This window comes from Corvus kubaryi, unplaced genomic scaffold (assembly GCF_017639235.1).
Source record: "Corvus kubaryi isolate FWS band 111438036 unplaced genomic scaffold, C.kubaryi_AGA036_p1.0 37353, whole genome shotgun sequence".
Classification (NCBI taxonomy): Eukaryota; Metazoa; Chordata; class Aves; order Passeriformes; family Corvidae; genus Corvus; species Corvus kubaryi.
The window spans coordinates 4,196,982-4,218,362 of record NW_024581115.1 but is presented as its reverse complement, the minus strand read 5'-3'; the positions used below and the strand labels follow the sequence as shown (position 1 = coordinate 4,218,362).

Here is a 21,381-nt window from a genome sequence, read left to right as displayed (position 1 = left end):
TTGCTGCCTTGGGGTTTTTCGGTCATTTCTTTTGCTTCCTTATTGCCCAACGCTCAGCAGGGTTGGCACAGGTGGCAGTCACCCTCCTCTCTTCCCCTCTGTGGGCTTTGCCAGCCCGCCTGGCTCCTCCATGGAGAGACACATCCCGCAGGACACAAGCCTTGGAGCAGGATGCAGGCAGAGCCACGGCAGCAACAGGTTTTGTCAGCCGTTGTTTATCCCACCCAAAGGTTGTTCTGTCCCTTCCCAAATGCAGGGAGGAGTCAGTGCCTGGCACCTTGGCACAGGTCCCTGCTTGCCACCTGCACCTCACCCTTTGCTCACCCCTGAGTCACGGGCAGGGAACACCTCCATCCCCCGGCACTGCCCGCGTCCGGGTGTCTGTGCCCAGACACCCATCCTGGCACCTGCCGGGCTCTCCCTTCTCCACCCGCTTCAAACCACAGCTTCAAAGGAGCCGGCAGGAACAGAAAGCTTCCTCCGCCCTCTTTTCGACCAGGAACTGGGAGCAGATTTGCTGAGCATGAGGCCATGGAAGGTGGAGGGCTGATGAGAGCATGAGCTCAGCGCCCTAAGAGGCATCAGTGAATCCAAGCTGGACCCGAGCTGCACCACCCATGGTCAGGTTTAGCACAGTGGGTGTGCAGGTAAAAGAAATATAAGGGAAAACTGTAGATTTGGATAGCAAGGCATAAAATTCCTGGTCCTGCTTGGTCCCAGCTGTAAATTCAGCTGGTACTCTCCTGGGACTTTTAGCCAGTTGTGAATCAAGAATTTATTTTGTGGCAAAATCCAGGGCACATTGTCCTGTACAGACCCCTCAGCAATGCAGCCGTGCCAAACCCGATCTGCAAAGGTCTCTCCTCAGCCCCCACATCCTGCCAGCGCCGAGTCTCCCCTGCAGGGGTGGAGGGGAGCTGAATGTGAGGCTGTTGTGGAAGAAGAACAACCCAGTGCTGACGGTGATGGAGCAGGTGCAGCTCCAAGGGGGCTCATCTCCGCCAGCCCCAGCATGAGCCAAGCTGTGAAGGCCGACAGGACCGGCCCTGTGGCCACTGCCCGCTGCCCCAGCCCGGCCGTGCGTCACCGCATCCAGCCTGGCCAGAGGAACCTGCCTGGGCCTGCAGAGCCCCCAGGGCTGTGCCAGCCTGTGCCGTGCGTGCCACGCTGCCTGGCACCTCGGAGTGCCCACTGCTTGGAAGTGCGGTCAGGGGGGCCATGCTTTAGAGTCCTAATGGTGACCAGTTCTACTAGTGATTGGCCCTAATAATGACCGGTCCTAATACTGACCAGTTCTTATAGTGACCAGTCCTAATGGTGACTGGTCCTAAGAGCAGCCAGTCCTAATGGTGACCGGTCCCGATAGCTCCCAGTCCTGACGGAGCCGGTTCCCAGCTGCCGGTGCCGCGGGGCAGAGGGCCTGGAAGGCCGCAGGGGCTCATCCGCCATGGAAGATTCCCCACGGATGGAGCCGGTGCCCGACGGGACCGCGGGAGCGCCCCGGGCAGAGACCCCGCCCCAAGCCCCGCCCCGGCCCCGCCCCGCCCGAGCCCCGCCCGGCCCAGGTGGAGGCGGCGGCGGCTGCCGCGGGACCGGGACCGGGACCGCGAGTGGCACCGGCGCCAGGACCGGGACCGGGCCGAGGTGAGCGGGGCCGAGGAGGGGAGCAGAGCGGGGCGGGGGTCCCGCTGCCTCCGCGCCGCTTCTTTCTGTGACCGCCCGGTTTGTTGCTGCTTTGTGAGCGCCGCGTCCCGCCAGCTTCCTCCTCCGCCCCGCGCCTCCCGCCCGGCCCGGCCCGGCCCTGGCCCCTCGGGGCTGGCTGGGCCCTGCCCCTGCCCACCCCGGACCCTTTGCGGGGCGGGGGGCCCGGCGCGGATCCCCCTGCCCGGAGCCGTGCCCCGCGCCCTGCCCGGCGCCTCCGGGGCGGGCACCCGGACGGATGGCGGGGGCCGGGCTCTTCCTCCTCCTCCTCTCCATCACAGGGGGAAGTGGGTGACCCGGCCAGAGGGAAAACCCTGCCCGCTCCCCGGCCGAGGCAGGGAGGAAAGCTCTAACCTACTTTCTGGCGCCGATGGCCCGATAACCAGGCGGGTGGGTAGTTTTTGTTTGTGTTTGCTGGTTTTCCCCCTCCCCAGGTGAGCGGGGCAGGCAGCGCCTTTCAGGAGCAGCAGCGCCTCGACGCCGCGGGCGAGGGCAGGTGGGCAGCGGAGGGGGCCGGGTCCCTGACCCCGAGCATCTGCCTGCCCTCCCGCCCGCCGGGGCTTTGTTGTTGTAGCTGGTTTGAGGTTTGGTTAAGGGCTCTGGAACGCTCGCACGTGCTGCCTGGAGTGGCGAGTGCTGCCACCAGCCCTGCGCAGGCGAACAAAACCCTTACAGAGCAGGGGGGTCGGGTCATCCTCCGGGAGCAGAGGGATGCTATGCGTGAATGCTTTAGTCAGTTGGATTTTTGCTGTTGGTCCTCCAGGTTTGGGACAGAGGGGTGAGGCTGAGCTCTACCCCATCCTGCCCTGCCTTGCTGCCAGACCACCAGGGCTGGGCAGAGGCCATCCCTCCAGGCTTCCTGCAGCCAGGTCATGGTGCCCGCGGTGATGTGAGACCCTGCAGCTCTCGCTCAGCTCCCCATGCCCACGTTCTGCAGGGAGAAGGGGACCTGAGAGGCTGCATTGTCACTGCTGGGTCCCTGTGGCAAGAGGAAGTGTCCGCCTTCTTCCCCAGTGTGTGGCGTCATCCTTCTCGCCACGAGGAGCCAGGACATTCTCCTGCCTGCACGTTCCCAGTCCCCGGATGGTTGCTCCTGGGGATTTCCAGGGTGAACTCATCATACTGCTGCTGTCCTGGGCACACAGCCTCCAGCCCAGCTGGGGAACTGGGGAGCGCATCCTACCACAGTGCCATGGCTGTCCTGGGCAATGCTGCCCACTCAGCTCACTCCATTGTGCCCTCTGAAGCAGCATCCTTTGCCTCCTGCTTTTTTCCCAAGTGGGAAATAACCAGCTTGGAATTGTCCCACCTCCAAAATGAGCTGGAGAGTTCAACTGCAGCTGAGCCTGGGAGAAACCAGAGCTGCCTCTGCCTGTGCTACCTTGGTCAGCACTGGCTTCACATGTGGCTCCCTGGGTTCCCAGCTGCTGCACCTGGGCTCTGCCCTTCCCAGCTCCTTTGCAGTTAATGGGGTGATCAGCGCCTTTCGCTGCTTGCTCATGTGGAGGGCAGCTTCTGCCAGCCCTGCTCCCATTTGCTATAAAGCAGGTGACCGTCTACCACTTCCCTGTCGTGGGGGTTCTCTGGCACCGCCGCAGCTGCGCTGGGACACCTGGAGGTGCTGCAAGCCCCGGAGTGAGAAAGGGCAAACCACAGAGTGGGGTTTGACACCACAGCTGAGCGCTGATGTAAATTCTGCGAGACGGGGCGGAGCCCGGTGTTGCTCTCAGGTGCACGTGTGAGCGCTCGGTGTGAGAGCTCCGGCAGCAGGAACAATAGATGCCTGTGGATGCTGGGAGAGCAGCTCGGAGCTGGGGATGCAGAGCGTGGAGGCGTGAATCCGGTGGGGAAGGGACTGCCTGTGTCGCCTCTGGGGGAATGCACTCACTGGGGGAGCTGGGGAATGTGGGCTGTGTTTGTCCGGGCTGGGATGAAAGACGAGCATGTGGCTGTCCTCTGGGTCCGTGTTTTGTTCTTGGATGCTGCTGCTGTTTACAGTGAAGCTGAAGGATCCCCCAAATACGTCCTTATTCCTTCCCTTGAAGAATCCCTTATTCCCCCCTTGTTCTTGAGCTGAAAACAGCCCTTGGGACAAGCTGGGAATCAGAACAGTGCTCATTACCAAAGAAAGTAGGAGACAGGTGATGGATGGAGAACCAGCTGGTGGGGGAGTTGCAGAGCTGCCCAGACCAACGTGGGGCTCATGAGGCATTTCCATATTTCCCATGGGCATTGGGAACTCAAACTGAGCCAGAGGAGCCAGTGCAGGCTTGGTGCTGTCAGAGGCTCAGCACTGAACAAGTCAATTAGTGAAGGCTGAAAATTAATTACTTAAATCTCTGTGAGCCCACAAGTGATAGGATCGTGAACTCTCCTCCTCTTAAGGGGCTTTTTATCTAATGACTTTTGGTTTCCACTGTCCTGCCGAGCGGTGAGATAACACAACAAGCTCCCAGCGGAGGTGGGCACAGTCCCTTTTAGTTACAGGGATCCAGGAGTTGTGGTCATTTTGGGAGCATGCAGTGCTTTGAGTTACGGTCATTTCCTGGCCTCCGAGTCAGCATGGAAAGCTCTGTGTGTGCTGGCGGGTATGGAGGAAACCCTTGGCCCTGGTACCCCTTTTCCCCACTTAATCCCTGTTACTTAAAAAAAAAAAAAACCAGCAAAAATGCAGTTGTTTGGTGGTTGCTCCCTTAATGAGGCATTTAGGGTGGAGGATGGACCCAGGGAGGACTCCAGACCAACCCTGCCCTCTGCTTGCCACAGGACCCTTGTGTGCCCCTCATCCTTGGGACTCGCACCCCAAGGTCAAGCATTGTGGGGTGCTGGTCACATTAGCTGAGCACAGGGCAGGGGCAACCCCAAATAACTGCTCTGGGAGGGCAGGGCAGCAAATATTTATGGGATTTGCATGTCAGGGCTTCCCCCTCCACCCTCGTCCTCCAGGAACTCAAACTGGGAGAGCTGTGTGGACTTCGATGGAGAAGGAACCAGCGCCCTGCCTGTGGAGCAGCAGCGGGGTGGGGAGGCAGGGAGCCTTACAGTATAGCAGTGCCTCAGTTTCCCCACTTCTGAAACACCACAAATGAGTCAGAAAGCACAGAGGTGTCCAGTGAAACCGCAGCTTGTCACCTGGGGGGCAGCTTGTGCAGCCACAAGAGCAGGATTGATGCCGTGGCTGTGCCTTGAGCAGGGAGCAGTGCAAACCAATCCACTAGATGCTGTGCTGCCGGAGGCTGCAGTGGGACACAGGACAGGAGGGAGCAGGACAGTGCCCAGGGATGCTCCTTGGCCTTTTCCCAAGCTGCTGACATTGGATGGGAGGAGGAAGCCCACTGGTGTGGAGGGCACATGGTCTCTGTGCTGGATGCCCAGCCCTATGAGAACCCATTCAGATTGGTGGTGTATGGTCACTCAGTGGATGTTCCTGCCTTACAGCCATCCCACAGGACCACTCCTCCCATCTGCAGCACCCATTTCGGCTGCTGCAGCTCCCAGGGCAATGGAGCCCTCCTTTGAGCAGCCTCTGTTGGCTTGTGTCTGATTGATTTATTGCTTTAAAGTAATATTTCCTCATGTATTCCTGATGTAATTCCTCTGGTCTGACAGACCCACTCGGGGCACAAGAGATGTGGCCAGTGTCCCCCAAGATGCCCAGTGTGCCAGTGCCCCCTCCCACGCCATGGGCTGGCTTCACTCCCTGTGTGTCATGCTGCAGCTTGTGCTGGGGATCTGATTATTCCTGTAATTTGCCAGCCTGCAGAAACACTGGGGCAGGGCTGGGAGTTACATGTGAGCCCAAAGGCTGCACTCTGTGCCCGTGGGCAGCCAGGGTGAATCCCCAATGCTCGGCGTTGCCATGTCTCAGCTCCTCCATGGAACGAGCAGGGGAGTGTCACCAAGGTTGGCACCGTGCCGTTGTCATATATGGCTTTTCCAAGGGTGATCCCATAACCAGTCACCTCCTGTATGTGATGACTTAACCCAGTCCAAGCTCTCCTGGGGAGGACATGGAGGTGGCTCCTTAAAAACCAGCCTCTCCAGCCCCTGCGCTGAGCTGCGTGGCTTCCCTGTGGGTGCAGCATCCCAGGGATGGGATAGCAGGCAGAAGGAGGATGAAGATGGTTGGGGAGACCCCATCTCCAGCTCCTGGCAGCTGAGAGGCTGCAAAGTGCCTGACTGGCACAGGTCCACGGAGATGCTGTGGTGGGAAGAGCATTCCATAGGTACCAGTGAGTGTAGGATTCCCTGTGCCAGGTTTGCGCCGTGTTGGATGGGGAGGAGCAGTTCCCAGTCAGGCTTTCCTCTGCAGGGTGTGGGTCTGGGTGCTTCAGGCCTCCTGCAATCAGGAGTGGAAGGAAGGAAGCCGAGGAGTGGCCCACCCACGCTCATCTGCTGCTGGTTGGGAGGAGGGAGGAGGAGGGAGGAGTAGCTTCCCCCGGTTGTCCTGGGCCCAGGGGAGCATCGAGACTTAATGGGGTGTCTGGGGGACAGCCCCCAGCCCCCTGCCAGCAGAGGTGTCACCATCCACAGCCCAAAGGGATACCACAAGGTCCTTTTCCCCTCTCCTCAGGGAGCTGCTGGCCCTGGAATGGAAAAGAAGGAGGCTGCTGGTGCCCACCCAGGGCTCCCCCTTTGCACAGGGGCTATCAGGGCGAACAGCACTGGGAATGGCTGTGTTGGGATAAGGAGTCTGTTCATAGAGATAGGGAGCTGCAGCCGAGGGGGCTCGTCCTGCCACCAGCCCGGGGCCCAGCTTGTCCCTGGGATGAGCCGAATTCCTGCCCAGGGCTGAGCACCACCTCCCACTGCTGCATCCCACACAGCGTGGGGATGGTCAGAGCTCAGGGCAAGGGAGCCCTCTGTAAATATGGGGCATTTCTACCAGCCCTGAGCTGCTCTGGGTGGCTCGGTGTGCTCTGAAACAGGCAGCGGGGGACTGGGGAAGCCTGCAAGCCCAGCCAGAGCCCTGGCACCAAGAGCTGCTGGCAGAATGAGTGTTCAGGAGGAGAACCAGAGAATGTTCCCTCCAACCCCATTGACCTTTCATACCAAGAATTTTGCTTCGAGGAAAGAAGTGAGAGTGAATTCAGTAATGACCTGCAGCACGGGGATGGCAGGCACATGGCCTGCAGGCAGCTGTCCCCTTCCCTCAGGTAAATACCGACCTGGGACCCCTCAGCCCCTTCCAGAAGGTGCAGCCAGGGCACTTGCATCATCATGTCTGTGCACTCTGTGTTTAAACCAAGCTAATAATCGGAGTAGATCTGAGTAATTAATCAGTTCTCAGATGAAACCAAGTTAAATCAATCCTGGTAGGCTGGGGAAAAAAGAAAAAGAGCTTTCCTTGTGTCTGGAGAGTGCTGTGACGCTGCCTGTGGGGTAGCCAACCCCTCTGCTGCGCTTTCCTCGCTCCCAGTGGAGACTTTGGCCCTTTGTTCTCCCTGAAGCCGTTGGGGTGACTCAAAGTCTCCACGTGCGCGTTCCTCACTTGGCTTGGGCTCCAGCCTGAGGAAGGGACCTGTGGGCTGGGGGTCCCCTTGTGCAGCCACAGCCCCTCCAGCAGCACCCACCACGCTGGCGTGCCTTTGCAGGAAGCAGAGGATGGCTTTGTGCAGCGCTGCCTGGTTGGGGTGGTTGTGCCGTGAGGGTGCGTGGACCCCAGGGAAGTGGGGAGGTGTGGGGTGGGTGGCCAGTGGCACACAGGGACCCCAGCCCACCGGGACTTGCCGCCCACCCCAGCAGGCTGGGAAGCCTTTGGGTTTTGCTCTGCTGGGGTGGGTGGGGGTTGTTGCACTGGTAAAAATTAACGAGAGTGGGAAAGGGGCAGTGGCTGGGGTGTGGGAAATCCTCCACACGGCTCCTTCCACCCGCTCCCAGGCATGGCAGGCAAATCCTTCCCTCTGCACGCCGATGGGGATGGCGTCACCCAGGACTGCCGGGGAGTGCAGGGCCCCGTTCCCGGCACCGCAGCCCTCGCAGCGGGGAAGCCCAGCCCAGGCTGCCGTGTGCAGTGGTGCGAGTGGCCCCGCTCCCTCCGTGTCCCCGTGTCCCTCCGTGTCCCTCCCCGCGGGCAGGGCTCGCCTTTATCAGCGGGGCCAGCGCAGCCCCCCCGCCCGCTCGCCGTGCTCTATCTCCCCGGCCGCTTTCCTTCCTCCTGGGGCGTGCCGTGTTCCCAGCTCGCCCGGGCTCAGCAAACCTGCTGCCATTGCCCAATGGCCTTCCCGACGGAGGAAAAAGGGAGAGGATGTTCTTTTAATGGTGGCGTGGGTGAGGCGTGTGCTTTGCTGCCTGTGCAGCCCGGGGACGGGACGGGATCCCCGCGCTCATCCGTACCCCATCTGCGCACCGCTGCCGCCACGGAGATGTGGATTTAAGGCCCTGTGGGTGCCGTGCTGGCCATGTGGCTCAGTGATAAGGGAGAGGGCAGCTAACAAACCCTCTGGAGCACGGAGGGCCTCTCTAGAGACTCAGAGCGAAACCCCGCATCTTGCAGTTTTGCCACCCAGTTCCGTTGTGACAGGGTTGGGACACGTGTGGGAAAAATGGAGCGGTTTTCCTTTTTTTCCCCCCAATAATACGTTTTTATTTCAACAGCCGCTTGTGCTCGGCTGCTTCTCACCAGATTCCAGCTCTGGAGCTTGAGACTGGAAAATGGTAAGGAGCTTTTTGAAAGGGAGCAGAAGGGGGAACGGTGCTGGGTCTTTGCTCGGGTGTGTGAGTGCAGGAGCTCGAAGCTCAGAGCAGTTGCACCAACTGAGTTTCCCATCCGGAGCTCTTAATAACTGGGAGCACCTTTTAACGCGGCTCCAGCCTTGAGAGGTCTTTAACGTGCTCGTGAATCATTTATGGACAGCAGCAGCAGCTCTGCCTGATGGGCTCTTGGGTGCCAGCAGAGGCTGCGGGGGTGTTTGGGGGCTCTGTGGCATTGCTGGCCCCTTTCTCACTGCCCTATGGAGAGGAAGAGCTGGGGCTCATCGTGCTCAGGGTGATGGGTGTGATGGGTGCTCGTGGGGGTCCCACTCCCTGCCCCACACCCTTGGGTGGCTCAGAGCTGCTTTCTCCTCCAGCTGAGCTGTGCCAGCCTGAGACATTGTTATTCCAGTAATGTCCCTTCCCCCAGTGCCAACAAGCTCGGGGAGAGAGATCCCGATCCTTCTCCGAGTATCCATGAACCCACTGCATGCACCCCCCTCCAACCAGGGCTGCTCTGCAGGGTTGTCTCTGCTGTCTGGTGCAATGGTTGTGCTTGGCTGTCCCAGTTCTGCTCACCTGGCCTTGCTGATGGTCCCTATGTGTTGCTTGGACCCTCCCAGTGTGTCCTGCAGTGATGCCTTGTATGAACCACATCACTTTTTCCATCACTTTCTTCCTTGGGTGTGCTTCCTCGGGTCAGTGCTTATTGTGATTCGCCCTGGGGCTGGGAGCCAGCCCTGGTCACCTTCCTGTGCCTTTTCTGGTTGAAGGCTCAAACCTCGTCCCAGTTGCTCCCCAGTGACCCCAGCACATCTGCCCTCTTGGGAGAGGGTGGGGCCTTCACCCCCCTGCTGCTGTTGGAGCACAGGCTGTGTCCCTCGCTGCTGGATGGTGACCTTCAGTGGTCAACAGCTTTGGGAGGGGAGACAGAGATAGTGGAGGATCTCTTCTTATCAGCCAGAGCAGGGGATCCCTCCTCCATGCCCTGCCCATATATCATTCCCTGTGGGTCAGCAATGGCAGCAGCCCCAGTGCATGGAGATCTTTTCCAGCCTGAAGTGACACCATGCTGCCCTCAGGACCCTTCTTCCAGCCCAAAGCACAGCTCCTACCAAGCTCAGGACATGCTTGTGGCTGCCAAGTCCCGTGTTTGTCACCCCCCGCTGCTGTGACCCGCCTTGTCCCCACACCAGGCCATGCACTCAGCCATCCCCGCCGTGTCAGCTCCGCACGTCGCCTCTCACTTCCCTTTTCTGCCTCCAGGACAAAGCCACCACGTCCACCCTGAGTGTCCAAGGACTGGGCTGAGGCTCTCTGGGAGCCCGCAGCCGAGCTGTGCCCTGTGATGGGGCGGCTGATGCCAGGGCTGCCGGGCAGGGAGCCGTGCTCCTGGTGGCAGAACCCTCCGTGCCGGGGCTGGGGGGTGACAGGGACCTGGGGCTGTGCAGATCTTGGAGGGCCAGGCTTGTGGCAGGCTGTGTCTGGATGGAGGTGCCGTCTGGCCCGTTCTCACACTGAGCACTCCAGAGGGCTTGGGCGCCAGCATCAAGCACGTGGTGAGCTGGAAAACACCTTCCCAGCACCATCCACTGGGGATTTCTCCGCCTGGCGCGGGATAAGCCTCCTGGTGGCTCAGGATCTGTGCTTGGGGGGTGGATGCTGCCTCCAGCCTGTGTGGCAAAGGAGCCTTGAGCCCTGGGGGGCTGCTGACCTCCTCCCGTTCCTGCTCAATGCCAAATTTGCCGATGCACAGAGCTGTGGCAAGTGCTCCGGCCGCGCCGCATGACCGTGACTGGACAGCAGGTGCCCGCCGGGCTGTGCCAGCTCTCCCAGGACTGAGTCACCTCGGAGGAGGCCGGTCCAGCCCTCCACCCCCTCTGTGTGGGAAGCGAGACCAGGATTTTAGATGTGCTGCAAACCTGCTTTGCTGGGAAGCACAGAGATCTGGGGCTGTCTGGGGTGTGATGGGGGCAGTTGGAGATGGGATTTTGGGATGGGCGTGTAAGAGTGGGGCTGTGTAAGAGTTTGGCTCCAGTTTCTGTGCTTCTGGCTCTCACCACTCAGAGCCATTCCCCAGAGCTGGAGAACCCTGAGGGTGCCCCAGGGATTGCTCTGACCCCAGCGTGTTCCCATTCCCAGCTCTCCAGAGCAGCTGGCATCTCAGGCTCATTGCTGGCTGCCCTGGGAGGAAAACAAACAGTCTCCAGCTCCCCAGTGGGACGGAAGGTTTTGCTTGCTGGGGCTGGCACTCTCCCAGTTTAGCAGCTATGAAATACCCAGCGAGGCACTCATGTTCCATGCCTGCTCTTCCTGGGTGTCTCGCTTCCTGAGAGCTTTGCCTGGCAGCAGCAGGAGAAAACTCCCTGCCTGCGCCATGCTGTTCCCTGCCACGGAGCATTGCTCTAAACGGGGGCTTTTCCTCCTCCTGCTGCCCTGTGCCAGCCGCTGATCCCTGTCCCTGGTGTCCAGCCACCTGCAGCCCTGTCCCCAAGCTCTAGGGAGCACTGAGCTCAGCTCTGCCTCTCCTGGGATGCTCCTGCAGCCCTTGCCTGCTTTCCCATGCGTGGTTTTTCATCGCAGCCTCTCCCCGCAGGAGGAATTTGGCTGTGTCCCAGGGGTCCCGTGCGTGAAGGACGGAGGCAGAGGAAGGCTGCCGTGGGTGTTTGCCATCACTGCGCAGGATCCCTGTCACTCTTATGAGGTGAGGAGACCCTCGTGGGGACCAACACTGGCTGAGCCCCCAGGGGAAATTTGGGAGTTGATTGCTCCCAGCTTTGATGCTGGAGAGGGAGCCCTGTTCCCATTTTAATGCAGGAGCAGAAGACTATCACATGGCCCAGGAGCTGATGGAGGGCAGCAGTTCCAGCTAGTGCTGCCAGCTCCAGGCTTTCCCATCCCTGGGGAGCTGGTTCTGGACTCCTGCATCCCATGAAGCTGATCCCTTGGGCACCCCATGCTCCTAAAGCCAGGCTTTGCTTGTGGTGTGGTCTAAGGGGAGGGTTGTGTTCAGGACTCCAAGTGCTGAGGGAGCTGCAAAAGTGTCCCTGTCCCTGACTCTTGCTTTGGGAATGGGCTGCCAATGGGATCCTGTTGCAGAGGGGGCTGGTGGGACCTCAGTCACTCATCTGGTTGCTCAAGTGACGTTGCCTAAGGAGAGGGTGTAGGGGTCTGGTCATTGGGATCTTGGGCAGGGAGAAGAGCCAGGCCTGTGGATCCAGCTGGCATTTTGCAGCCAGTGGCACTGTGCAAACGTGGCAGGTGACACCATTCCCATGGCCATGGCAGTCCTGGGGGACAAGAGATGTTCGTGAGGCCTGTGTGAGTCCCTGGGGAATTGGCACATGGCCAAGGAGGATGAGAAGAGGTCAGAGAGGGCTGTGCCTCCCTTTTGATTGCTCTCGTAGTCCCTAATAGGATCTGGGCCTTGTTCTCTTGCACTCAGATGGAATTACTTCTCCTGCAAAGCCCTACCTGGTAGAGCTGGCTGTGGGGACCCTCGGGAGGGGATTTCTTGAGGAATTAACCACGTCTTGGCTGTTAAGCTTGCACGTGGTGCCAGGGAGGATTCAGTCTCCCAGCCTGGTGTGCACCTGCACATGCCAGAGGGGAATGTCCTGCATCTCCCCTACTTGGGGCACCCCAACACATGGCGGGTCCATGTCCATGTGGGAGCTGTGGTGCATGTGGGGATGTGGATCAGGTGTTTTCAGGCTCTGTGTGTCCCCTGCCTGGCTGTGTCCCCTCCCTTCCCACCCTGCCCAGGCAAGAGGAGACACCCCCTGCAATCTCCCCTTGGCTCCCTTGCCAAACTGGGAGGGCTGGTGTTTCTGTGTGCTGCAGCTGTGAGCCACAGGCCTGGCCAGGGATTACTGGGATTCCTCATACTTCTAAGGCAATATTTCCAAGGCTCATCCTGGCGGGGTGTGAAACCTGGGTGTCCCACAGGCATGTGCTGGGATGGAGGGGGGATGCTCTGACCTGGTCACTGTTGCCATCCTTGCCCTACTCCCAGCAGGTGACGGGGTGGTGTTGGTGACCCCGAGGGACTGGCAGTGGTTAATGTAAGCCTTCCTGTCCATCCAAATTCAGGGATGAAATGTGGGTTTTGGGGATGCAGCAGCTGGGCTCACGACGGCAAAGTCTCACCAGCACAGCCAGGGACACAGGGGGCTCAGGCTGGTGGCGTCCCACTGGTGACGCCCCATCTCCTGCTGGGACCCAGCCTTTCCTCACACACGAGCTCCTGGGGGAATATCTCTGCCCTTCTGGCTGACTCCCTGCTCTCTGCCAGCCTGCCAACCACCACCGGCCCAGGATGTCAGCCGGGGACAAGAACGGGGGCAGCCGCTCCAGCAGCAGCCGCCTGCAGAGCAAGAAGCCCCCCAACCTCTCCATCGTCATCCCGCCCCGGGAGGCGGAGGAGGATGGTGCCCGCAAGGAGGTGAGTGATGGAGCTGCATCAGTCCCACGCTGGGTTTGGGGGGCTGCCCGGTGCCATCCTGTCCCTAATGCCCTGCTCTGCCTTCCAGCCCTCCAAGGTGCCCATCTACCGCAAGAGCAAGAGCCTGCAGGAGCCCCGCCTGGAGCGCCGGCCCGGCTTCCGCCGGCAGACTTCCCTGTCCCAGAGCATCCGCAAGTGAGGGCAGGGTGGGCTCCAGCCGTGGCTGGGTCACTCGGAGGGGGCCGTATCAGGACATTGTGGGTACTGGCAGAGGACTTGGGGTGGGGCTGGAGAATCGTGTCTCAGAAGGGAGTGCAAGAATCACTTTCCTCCACTTCCCTTTGACCCATAGCTGGGTCAAAACCACCCTGCTGCAGGCTAGGCTGAGACACCCCAAGCCCAGCTGCCTGCCAGAGGGTGGAAAGGTGGTACCTGGGGTGGGGGACCAGCTGTGTGACAAGTGTTCCCGCCGTGTGTGCAGGGGCACAGCGCAGTGGTTTGGCGTCAGCAGCGACTGGGAGGGGAATCGGCAGCAGTGGCAGCGCAAGAGCCTGCAGCACTGCAGCATGAGGTACGGCAAGCTGAAGCCTGCCTATCGTGACATGGAGCTGCCCAGCCAGGAGGGGCCCTCCTTCCAAGCCACCGAGTCACCCAAGCCTGCCAAGATGCCCAAGGTAAAACTTGGGGTGAAGGGTCCCGCTCCCAGCTCTGCCCTCCTGGCACTCACACCTCTTCCTTCCCCCAGATCGTGGACCCCCTGGCCAGGGGCCGTCCCTTCCGCCATCCTGACGAGACTGACCGTCCCCACACACCCCACCATGTCCTGCCCCCACTCACCCCCGGCGTTGTCTCCTTGGCGTCCTTCAACAGCATCCGCTCGGGCTACGGCCGCCTGCCGCGCAGGAAGAGGGAGTCTGTCGCCCACATGAGCTTCAAGGCGGCCGCAGCCCTTCTCCGTGTGAGTTTTGGGAGCATGGAGAGGATCATCTTCTTCCTGAGCTGGGTTTCAGTTCTGTCCTTCACCCATCATCTTTGCTTTCTGGCTTTTTGCTTTGCATGGAGACTGCTGTCTCTCCAGGGCGGGATTGAGGGGGGAGATTGGTGTTTTTAACCTGAGCTCTACTTAAAAGTAGAAGTTTTGGTGAAAATTGGACAACGTGAGGAAAAACAACTTCTGGGTTCCATTGCTGAGGAGTGAGGAAGCCTCTCCAGCAATTGTCTTGCTCCTGAGGAGCCCTGGGCAAACCTTGGGGATAGGTTTGAGGATCTGGGATCAGACTAATTCAGAGGTCACTTGTCATGCTGACTAACGTGGCCATGGTCCAGTGCAGATTCTGAGGATCTAAAGGCAACATCTTCTGCCAGTTCCTCCCCACACAAGGGGCTATGCTGGCTGATTGGAATTGAATCCTTGCCACTTGGGTTTGGGGAGAGAAGCTCTGAGAAACCCTCAGTGCTGCAAAAGCTGAGGGGCTTCTGGTTGCTTACCTTCATTTGCTTGTGCTGCCAAAGGGACGCTCTGTCCTGGAGCCACTGGCTCCCAAGCAAAGGAGCAAGAGGAGCTTCCTGTACCCCAGCTTCATGGATGAGGACATGGTGGATGCTGCTGATACCCTGGACTCATCCTTCTTCAGTAAGGCAAGTGACATTCCATGCTGGCTGCTGGAGCTGGGGCGTGTCCCAGCGCCCTGCACAGAGGGCTGGGTGTGGAGCAGGGCTCTCACAAGGACCTCTGTGTTGGCACTTCACCCAGTAGTGTCAGAGGCATCGGTGGCTGCTGTGCCCCAGTCTCAGTGATGGCCCTTGGGCGTGACAGGGAATGATGTTGCCATCGTGGGCACATTTCACACCCTGTGATGAGCCGTTAGTGGGATGTCATTGGGGATCACCCTCTCCCCCTCCCCAGGGGGATGCTCAGTCAGGGGGAGCCTTCTGACCCATTACACATATCCAAGGACACGTATCCATCCTCCTTCCAGATGGGCATGCACGATGAGACGTACTCCATGCCCGATGACGTCTTCGAGTCACCGCCTCTGTCAGCCACATACGTACGCATGCACCAGGTGGCAGAGGATGCCAGGGTGTCCCCTGAGATGGAGCAGCCCACCCCGTGAGTACCAGCCCTCAGCAGGTGCTGCCCCTGAGGCTGTCCAGGTGCCCTGCTGCAGGCAGGACGATGTCCCCAGCCATCCCTGCCGCAGGCACCGGGCCTTTCCAGCAAGCTCCTGGGAGAATGGAGCCAGGAGGTGCTCAGAGCCTCATCTCAGGGCATCCTCGGGGCTGTGGCCATGGGGTGTTTCTCAGCTGGTCCTTTTTGGCAGGTGTGATGGGTTCCTCCTCTCTCCACAGGCAGGAGGGTGTCCAGCTCACTTCGGTGTCCAGCGGCACGGGCCCGGCCCCGCGGCGGGGCAGGCGCATCACTTCCAAAGTGAAGCACTTCGCCTTCGACCGCAAGAAACGCTACTACGGGCTGGGGGTGGTGGGCAAGTGGCTGAACAGGACGTACCGGCGCAGCCTGAGCAGCATCGTGCAGTCCCAGCTGGAGATCACCGACAGCCACCGGTGAGGGGCACCGATGGCACGGGACACCCCAACTCAGATGTGTCCCCCTCAATGCTTGGGGATCAGAGCTTGGGGGACTGCAGTGTCCCTTTGCCCAGCCATCTTTGAGCAGCTCCAATTTTGGGTCCTGTCCCCTCCAGGCCGTATTTCACGTACTGGATCACCTTTGTCCACATCCTCATCACCCTGCTGGTCATCGGCACCTACGGCATTGCCCCCATTGGCTTCGCCCAGCACGTGACGACAGAGTTAGTAAGTTTAAGAGCCATCTTTCTGGGGGGACTGTCACCACCAGTGTCCCATGGTGTCATGCTCCCTGCGAGGACTGGGAGCATCTTGGGGGGCTCCAGCGTTTGAGAAGCTCTGTGAAATAGCCAGGGCAGGGGGACGAGCAGCACCGTGTTGCAGCGGAATATGTGGTGGGAGCAGAGCTGTTCCCCTGTCCTGCCTTGCTGGTGGGACCCAGCAGCCCTTCCCTTTGGATGAAAGGGCTGCTCAGCCCCTCCTGAGTGGAGGGAGACAGGGGTGCACCCCCTCAGCACCCATCCCTTCAGTGGGAGCTGACCCTGGCCTCTCTCGGCAGGTGCTGAGGAACAAGGGTGTCTACGAGAGTGTCAAGTACATCCAGCAGGAAAACTTCTGGATCGGGCCCAGCTCAGTAAGGACCCTGCCAGACACTTGGCCCCCAGCCTCAGGCTCTGCCCTCTGCTCCCCCTGCCCTGAGCTGAGGGGGTTCTCTGAGGTGCTCCTCTCCTCAGGGGGGAGAGCTTAACCACCTCACTCCAGCCTGCTGTCCTGGGCCCCTGGGCCCTCATCCCGCTGGGACATGTGGCATCACAGTGGGATGGTCAGAAGAGACCCCATCCCCTTCCCACCTGCCTTCCCTCCCCAGGATAACAGAGACCTTTGTCTATTGCCTATGGACACCCCCTTGCCCTGCTGAGCTCTCCCTGGGCATGGCTGCAGGGAAGGGAGGTGCACAGATAAAGCATCCCCTTGACTGGCACCTCCCTCCCAGATCGACCTGATCCACCTGGGAGCCAAGTTCTCCCCCTGCATCCGGAAGGATCGGCAGGTGGAGCGGCTCATCCAGCGCGAGCGGGACCGGGAGCGTGGCTCCGGCTGCTGCGTCCAGAACGACAACTCCGGCTGCATCCAGACCCTGCCGCAGGACTGCTCGGTGCGTGCCCCTGCCGTGGGCACCGGGAAGGGCTGGGGATCCCTGGGGAAGGGGGAGAAACCATCTCGGCCCTGCACTGCACCAGGGCAGGACGCGTGTGGGGTCAGAGCTGGGCATTCCCTGCCGCATCCTCAGTCTCTCCATGCTCCCTGCAGGAGACGCTGGCAACGTTCATCAAGTGGCCGGGCAGCAATGCACCAGCCATGGGCTCGGGAGAGAAGCGGAGCTCGGGGGCTGTGTGTCACCAGGACCCCAGGTAGGAGTGGCAGCTGGGTGGAGGTGGCCCGGTCACCTGGCCATGTGTGGGACACAGCACAGGGGGCTGCATTTTCAGCTTGGATGCCTTGAATCCTCTTATCTAAGGGAATAGGGGGCTTTTGCATGCTGTAGGAGAGTGATAAAGAAGAGGAAATCAGTGGGGAAACCTGAGGGTGGGGCCTGTCCTAAACACAGGCAGCAGCAGGTGATGCTGTTGCATTGTGCTTGTCCTGCTGGGATGGGAGCATCTGTGGGCATCGGTGGGGCTGTCCAACAGCTCTGAGTTCTGCACAGTTCACCTGCAGAAGGAGCTGCTGTGGGGTGTTGTGGGCAGGATCAGGGCAGGTCCCAGAGCTGTCTGTGCATGAGGGGGTTACTGGTTTGCAGGGGGGATGTGTTGGGCAGACCCACCCAACTCATCCCCCTCCTCCCGCCAGGACATGTGAGGAGCCAGCATCCAACCCACCCCATGTGTGGCCAGATGACATCACCAAGTGGCCGGTAAGAGCCCGGTGCCACCATCAGCTGGTGACTCCACGGTGGGCAGTGGCAATGAGCCAGGCAGGGGGCTGCAGGGACAGCCTGGGGCCGGACCCTGACCGGGGCTCCTCTCCCTCCTGCTTCTAGATCTGCACCTACGAGACCAAAACCAACCACACGGGCTTCGCCCACCTGGACTGCCAGATCAAGGGCAGGCCCTGCTGCATCGGCACCAAGGGCAGGTGAGTCGTGGCAAAGGGCGTGCCTGGCTTGGCTCCCCCCTCTGCCCTCCTGCCTCGTGTTGTCCCATCAGTGTCCAGAGCTGGGGGGGAGAGGGAGGTTAGGGAGCCTTGAGGGATGGGAAGCATGGTGGCAGCAGGCTGGGAGCAGAGGGCGATGCTCAGGGGTGTCCTGAGTGTGCCCTGCCCCCAGCGAGCCCCCTCCTGCCCCCTGCCAGCTGTGAGATCACCACGCGGGAGTACTGCGACTTCATGCACGGCTACTTCCACGAGGAGGCAACGCTCTGCTCGCAGGTGAGCAGGGCCAGGGAGGCATGGCAGGGCATGTGGGATGCAATGCTAGCAGCCATGTTGATGCCAAAGGGCTTTAGAGTATCCTGCCAGGAATGGGCGTTGGGAGGGGCGATGCAAAGTGCAGGGACGTGCCCAGCTGTTGGCTGGGCTCCTGCTGCTGTGCCCACCTTGCTGGTGTGGGGCAGCAAGAAATGTCAGGCTTGAACTAGCCTCACCTGGGCAGCACTGGTGTCCTTGAGAAAGGCACATTCCAGGCAGGAAAAGAGCCCTTCAGCATCTCCTGGACGACTGGGGGTGCTCAGCCGCTCCTTTTCCAGCACCAGGGCAGTGTGGGTGCCCCACTCCGTCCAGAATCCCCTTACAGCACATGGCATCATTGGCAACCCATCCCTGTGCCATCCTTTGCTCCCTGTGGCTCTGGGGACAACCCTGCTGCCTTTGCAGGTACACTGCCTGGACGAGGTCTGTGGGCTGCTGCCCTTCCTCAACCCGGAGGTCCCTGACCAGTTCTACCGCCTGTGGCTGTCCCTGTTCCTGCACGCCGGGTGAGCCGCAGCCCCCATATCCCCAGGGATGGGGGAACTGGGGACTGGAGTGTCCACTGGGATGGGGTGGGAGAGAAGAGGGAAGGGCACTCCCAGACTACAGCAACATGTGCCTTCAGTGGAGGGTGTTTTGGGAGCTGCCTCATGCCCCAGAGCAGTGGGTGGGAGGGCTGGGCAGGGGTCTCTAACACAGGGTCTCTCCCCCAGCATCATCCACTGCCTGGTGTCGGTGACGTTCCAGATGACGGTGCTGCGGGACCTGGAGAAGCTGGCAGGCTGGCATCGCATCTCCATCATCTTCATCCTCAGTGGCATCACGGGCAACCTGGCCAGTGCCATCTTCCTGCCCTACAGGGCAGAGGTGAGGGTTGGGGGGCACTGCCCCAAATCCAGCCAGCTCCCCAGGGACCAAAGGACACCGCTCTCCATCCCCATCCTGGCAGGGGTTTGGGAAAGGGGCTGGAGCATAGATTCTCCCCCCCGGCAGGCTTTGCTGTAGGGAGAGGGGGAGGGGGGTGTCCCTGCCCCACGTGTGGTGTTGGCACATGCCATGTGTGTCACATGTCACCACGTGTCCGTGAGCGTGCTGGGTCCCCGGGCAGGCAGATGGCTAATCTGCTGCCAGCCAAACCCTGTCGGGCTTTAAATGAGATCATGCCAAGGGCCCTAATCCCCCCAGGGGTGTGCCAGGATGGGGCCATGGTCTGGGAGGGGGTGATGCTGTCTGGCTGCTGAGTCACAGAAAGTGATTCTGCCAAAACAGCACCACCCCGCTCCCCTCCTCATCCTCTCGTGCCAGGGCTCCCACCCCTGAGCCCCATACAGGATCCTGCGCAGGGACACAGGAGCCAAACACACTTTGCTGGGGGAGGAGCTGATCCCTTGGGGACATGGGGTTTGTCTGGGGTGACACAGTGTCCAGCCCTGACTTCCCCCATCCCTGCAGGTGGGCCCTGCCGGCTCCCAGTTCGGCTTGCTGGCCTGCCTCTTCGTGGAGCTCTTCCAGAGCTGGCAAGTGCTGGAGAAACCCTGGAAAGCCTTCCTCAACCTCTTTGGCATCGTCCTCTTCCTCTTCATCTGCGGCCTCTTGCCCTGGATCGATAACATCGCTCACCTCTTCGGCTTCCTCAGCGGGCTCCTGCTGTCCTTCGCCTTCCTGCCCTACATCACCTTCGGCACGGTGGACAAGTACCGCAAGCGGGCCATGATCATCGTGTCCCTGCTGGTCTTCGTGGGGCTCTTTGCCTCGCTGGTGGTGTGGCTCTACGTGTACCCCGTGAACTGGCGCTGGGTGGAGTACCTCACCTGCCTGCCCTTCACCAGCAAGTTCTGCGAGAAGTACGAGCTGGAGCAGGTCCTGCACTGACCCTGCCGGCGGGGATGGGGCTGGGACAGGCCATGTTTTCCATGGGATGGGTCCTCCCCAGCCTGTGGGAGATGGTGGTGGCTGCTCTGGGATGGGGCAGACCCTGGGCGTGGCTCCATCCTCAAGGATGGTGGGTTTGGGGTACCCTCTGCTCGACGCTGGGGATGGAGGGCTGAGCCAGCCCTGCCTTGAACCCCATTGGGGCTTCCTCCTGATGCTGGAAAGCCATAACTGGTTTGGGGACTGACTCCAGCTGCTGCCTGTGTGGGGAGAGGGCTGAGGGAAGCAGGATTTTGGTGTATCCATGGCCAGGCTGGACTCCCAGTCCTGGGGTGAAGTTGCTGAAGTCTCCAGCCTGGGCCCTGTCCCACCTCGGTGGCCTGAGGTGCTGCAGCTCATACTGTGAACACAACCCCCTTTTTGCAGGGGCACTTTTTTTTATCCACAGCTCTTTAGGCCCAGGGTTTCCCCACTTTGGGCTCCCCGGAGTCTCTGTCATGGCTTCAAGATGTTCAGAGCTGAGCTCCAAAGATATTTTCCAGTCCTTGTCCCCCTGAGGCCCCCAAGGAGGCTTGTGCCTTCCCACCTGGCTCCTCACTGGATGGAGAGGCAGGACTTGGGACAGGGGGCTTTTCTTTCCCTTATTTCAGTGAAATTCTCTTTTCAGAAGGGGAGGAGCAGCAAGGGCCATGTTTGTAGTGCCATGGTGGGGGGCAGACATGGAGAAAAACCTCCTGGGGGGCTTGTGTGGCTGCTTCTGGAGCCCACAGACCTCTCAAGAAGCTGTCGGTGCTCCCACCTTCTGCCTTGAGTCCCTGCTGTTTCCCCTTTCCCTTTTTCAAAGCATGGAGACCCAGGTAGCCCTCCCTTCCTCCAGTGGTGCTGCTTAGATGGAGAAGTGCAGGATGGGGCAGTCACCTTCCCTCTTCCCTGCCCGAGGCTGCACATTCCCACCTGCCCCCAGCCCTGGGCTGCTCTCCCCAGCATCTCCTCCTCCCTCCCACCAGCAATGGCACGAAGGCAGGTCCTTCCTCGGGTCCAGGTGACCCCTCTGGGCTGGTTTGGACCCAGGCTGGTGGCAGGCTGTCTCTCCCCTGAGATGTGTTGCTTTGGTGCTGGAGGCCTCAGTGCTCTTTACGTGGGGGCAGGTGGGAGTCCCCCAGTTAGGATGTCCTGGGGTGAATATTCAAGGGCTGAGAGCTTGGCTCCCTCTCCACAACCACTTGCTGAGTGAGCCCAGGAACATCTGCATCCATCCCTGCATCCCTCCCTCCACCCTGGGCCAGTTTTCAGCCCCACTCTGTCCTTCCAGTTGCTGCTCCAGCCAAAGACAGACACTTCACCTCATTTGTCTCTTTTTGATACTTTTTTTAAAAGCTGTGGGTTTTTTCCCCCCCTTAATAAATTTCTACCTGTATTTAATGAGATGCACGAGACCTCTTCTCCCTTCTTGGGTATGGGGATGTGGCACTTTTTCTGGTTCTTTTGGTGATGGCTGGTGTGGCAGGGAGGGAGGACAAGCTGGGGCTGCTGCCCTGATGTGCCACTCAAACCCCTCCCTGGGAGGAGACAGAGTTTGGAGGGTCTCAAGCAGAAGGAGAAGCCAAACACTTGGA

General features: G+C 60.4%; 1 protein-coding gene across 1 annotated transcript; it reads left to right on the top strand.

Moving 5' to 3' along the window:
* Positions 1–1,545: 1,545 nt before the first annotated feature.
* On the top strand, positions 1,546–21,192 carry RHBDF2 (rhomboid 5 homolog 2). The gene is given in 19 exon segments (XM_042032632.1): positions 1,546–1,644; positions 10,991–11,098; positions 12,689–12,909; positions 12,911–13,033; positions 13,320–13,512; positions 13,584–13,796; positions 14,351–14,476; positions 14,818–14,951; positions 15,191–15,403; positions 15,544–15,655; positions 15,987–16,061; positions 16,422–16,583; positions 16,739–16,839; positions 17,279–17,342; positions 17,469–17,563; positions 17,779–17,854; positions 18,299–18,399; positions 18,607–18,760; positions 19,346–21,192. Coding segments are annotated over 17 exon segments (2,559 nt in total). The 5' UTR covers positions 1,546–1,644; positions 10,991–11,098; positions 12,689–12,712; the 3' UTR covers positions 19,766–21,192.
* Positions 21,193–21,381: the final 189 nt, after the last annotated feature.